The sequence below is a fragment of the Macrosteles quadrilineatus genome, unplaced genomic scaffold (assembly GCF_028750875.1).
Source record: "Macrosteles quadrilineatus isolate MER2022 unplaced genomic scaffold, UCM_ALF_1.0 Scaffold_2__2_contigs__length_208266976, whole genome shotgun sequence".
Classification (NCBI taxonomy): Eukaryota; Metazoa; Arthropoda; class Insecta; order Hemiptera; family Cicadellidae; genus Macrosteles; species Macrosteles quadrilineatus.
This window is the reverse complement of record NW_026542595.1, coordinates 53,485,236-53,488,881: the sequence shown is the minus strand read 5'-3', so window position 1 is coordinate 53,488,881 and position 3,646 is coordinate 53,485,236. Positions and strand designations below refer to the sequence as shown.

Here is a 3,646-nt window from a genome sequence, read left to right as displayed (position 1 = left end):
TGGTCTTCAAATAGATAGTGAATCGCTTAAAGATGCAAGTAAACAGACATGTAATAATAGAAAAGTAATTCATATAATTCAGTAAGCCCTATTTAAGATTGGGCATACAGTTGGACAAGGCACAAACGCCTCCTTGCGTCTTATTTGTTTTTGCTGTGACGAGTTTATAGGTAATCTAATATTAGGTTAGTCGTTGTTATTCACGTCACAATATGAGGCAACCCCATCCCTTCTTATACTGTCTAATATACCATCCCTCCCTTCACCCCCTGCACGTCCGTCATCGTCTGGCGGAATACAAAGTAGGCGGCTGTTCTGTTCGATTAATTACATTGCAAGTTTTAGTAGCACCAAAACCGAGAGAGGTTCTGTTATTTTATCTATTAATTAAACTATTTTGATTAAATAATCATTTCTAAACAAGATAGTGTTTATTCTGCAAATTCATAACATAACATAAAAATCAACAACTAGAGATCAGCTGGTTATAGCAATACCAACATCTCCCTCTTTAACTTTTAAATGGACGAATGAATCTTCTATTGCGTCTAAATAGTCTTCCTTCAATTGCTACAATGTAAGTTCTCAACCCATCCACAGTTACTATTACGCCAGGCGTCCATGGTTCTGCTTTCATGTCTGGTCTCTTCTGTATTAATACCTTTTGCCCAACTTTAAGTGGGTCCAATGCATGAGTGCCTTTATCATAGTGCTTCTTGTATTTTTCTTGTTTTTCCTTCAACTTGTCTGTGACTCCTATATGTATCTTTGGATTTAGTTTCATCTCTGTTACTGGCAAACGAGTCTTTGTTGATCTTGACATTAATAACTGCACAGGACTTGCACCCAAGTCAGCCAATGGTGTATTTCTCCACTCTAATAGAGCTGCTTGATAGTCTTCTTTACTTTCTTTTACTTTCTTTAACATTCTCTTAGCAATTTTAACCGCTGATTCTGCCTTACCATTGGATTGGTGATTATGCGGTGAAGAAACAACAATTTTAAACATCCAAGTCTGGGCAAAAAGCTTGAAGTCTTGGCTAACTAGTTGGGTACCATTGTCAGAAACAACAACGTCTGGTATTCCGTAGCGAGCAAATTGTTCTTTACAAAACTGAATCAGGCCTTCTGTTTTCAGCGAATTCACCTTCTTTAGTTCAAAAAATGATGAAAAATAATCCGTCATTATAAGAAAGTGGTCACTGCCCAGCTGGAAGAAGTCAATTCCAACTCTTTGCCATGCTCTAGTTGGAGTATTATGAGGCTGTAAGGGTTTCGATTTCTGAGCTGGAGCATACTTTTGGCAAGGCCAACATGTTTCAACAGTTCTTTGGACATCTCCAGCCATTCCCGGCCAAAATAAAACCTCTCTTGCTCTTCTTAAACAAGACTCAACTCCTTGGTGAGAAGAATGTAAAATTTTAAGCATGGCAGGTCTCAAAGAACGTGGAACTACTATACGGTCTCCTTTTATTACGATTCCATCTATCGCTGATAGTTCATCTCTAACACTCCAGTATTCCTGTAGGTCTTGAGGAACATGAGAACGTTTATCAGGCCACCCTTTTTTAATTGTGTCCACAAGATTATTCATTACAGGGCATTTGCTTGACTCTTCTTTTATCTCCTTAATCCTCTCATCGGTAGCCTAATATTAATGTTGTCTAAATCATTAATGTTCTGTAACTCTGCTTGGAAGATTAGGTCGTCAACTGTTTCTCTGCCGGTTACTTTAAGAGGCGATCTGGACAGAAAATCTGCGACATGCATTGATGTGCCTGGCTTGTATTGTACACAAAAGCTGTATTTTTGAAGTCGTAAAAGCATCCTTTGCAGTCTCTTAGGAGCTGAAATCAAGGGCTTCTTGAATATTGTCTCCAAGGGCGTGTGATCAGATTCAACTATAATATCTCTATGTCCCATCAAATACTGTTCAAAGCGTTCAAGTCCAAACACAATAGCTAGACACTCTTTTTCAATTTGTGCGTAGGCAACTTCAGTCTTAGTTAATGTTCTTGAAGCATAGGCAACGGGCTTACCTTGCTGCATGAGACAAGCCCCTAGGCCATATTGACTAGCGTCACATTGCACAACACAACTCTGTGTCTGGTCAAAGTACTTTAATGTTGGAGCTTCTTGAACCATCTTGAGCAACTTTTGAAAAGCATCTTTCTGTGGGTGGTCCCATACCCACTCACTATCATCTTTCAGCAAATTTCTAATCGGTGTTGCTACTTCTGATAGTCTTGGTAGAAACTTTGATAGGTACACAACGTATCCTAAGAATCTCTTGACTTCTTCTTTTGAAGTAGGAGCTGAAAGTTTGCTTATAGCTTCTACTTTGCTAGGATCAGGACACAACCCATCTGCTGTAATAAGATGTCCCATGTATGGAATTTTTTCTACACCTATTTTACACTTATTCTTGTTGAACTTTAACCCTTTAAGCTGAGCTTGTTGCAAAAGGGCATTCAGCTTCTTGTCAATGTCAATCATAGCTTCTTGAACTGTGTTTCCTTTTCCAAATACCATAACATCATCAGCTATTGCCACAACCCCTTCAAGACCTTCAAGGTTTTCGTGAACTCTTCGTTGAAACTCTTCAGGAGCATTAGCAACACCAACTACTGACCCAATCAGTAGGCTCTGTTACCTTGACGATGACTCCGAGCTGTTCAAGTCTATCTAATTCAGCACATATTTCTTTTTTCAACGCTAGAGGATGTCGCCTGGGTGCTGCTATTGAAGGTGGTACCGACGGGTCAGTTCTTATGCTGCAAAGACCTTCAAAACTACCTAATCCTTCAAATACGGTAGGAAATTTATCAAATAGGCTATCATATGTTGGTGTGTGGCCGTTTGGTTAGATGCTGTGAGAGCCTGGAAAACCTCTTCATCTGTTGAAATCAAGCCTAGTCGAAGACAATCTGCTGCTCCTATAAGAGGATTTCTCTCAGAATTCAGAATTTCAAATTTTAAATCAAAAATATTCTTTTTGAATTTTGTTTTAAGCACAATGCTGCCGTGTCTAATGAGTTTTGGGATGACCCGCCATAGAAACACAAAGTAGTGGAGCTACTGTTAAGTTTAGGATTTTCATCGTCCAGAATAGTTTTTAGATATCGTAGCCCCATAACGTTACAAGTTGCACCTGAGTCAAGCTTGAACTTTCTGAGCTTTTTGTTGACCATCATTTTTACAAAAAGTCGTTTTTTGTACTGGATATCGTTAAGTTCCATTACTTCCTCTTCACTTTGGCTATCTTGATTAGCTTCACTGTCATTATCTTGGACCAAATTAACTTTACCGGAACTTCGGCACACGCTGCTGAAATGGTTCTTCCTTCTACAATTGCTGCAAACTTTACCAAACGCAGGGCAGTTTTTTGCTCCCTTGATATGTTTTTTACCACAAAAACGACAGGTCCATTTGTTATTTAAGTGTCTACTCTTTGCTTGAAATGCCGCCTCTTCTGATTTCACTGTCATTTTTGTAACAAACCTTTCAGTTGTTTCATGATGCATACATATTTCTATAGCTTCATCAAGTTTTAGGTCTTTTCTACGCAAAAGTGTCCTTTTTAATTCAGTATTGGTTATGCCTACAACAAGTTGGTCACAAATTAGAGTATCTTCAAGGCCTATCT

General features: G+C 38.8%; 1 protein-coding gene across 1 annotated transcript; it reads right to left on the bottom strand.

Annotated features, from left to right (window-relative positions):
* Positions 1 to 511: 511 nt before the first annotated feature.
* LOC128984198 (uncharacterized protein K02A2.6-like) lies at positions 512 to 1,348 on the bottom strand. Its single transcript, XM_054403495.1, has one exon. The coding sequence runs from the start codon at positions 1,346 to 1,348 to the stop codon at positions 512 to 514; it is 837 nt and encodes a 278-aa protein (XP_054259470.1).
* Between the last annotated feature and the right edge of the window lie 2,298 nt (positions 1,349 to 3,646).

Bases quoted from the DNA above. Each gene is read 5' to 3' on its own strand.
- LOC128984198 (XM_054403495.1), bottom strand. From the start codon at position 1,348: ATGGCTGGAGATGTCCAAAGAACTGTTGAAACATGTTGGCCTTGCCAA.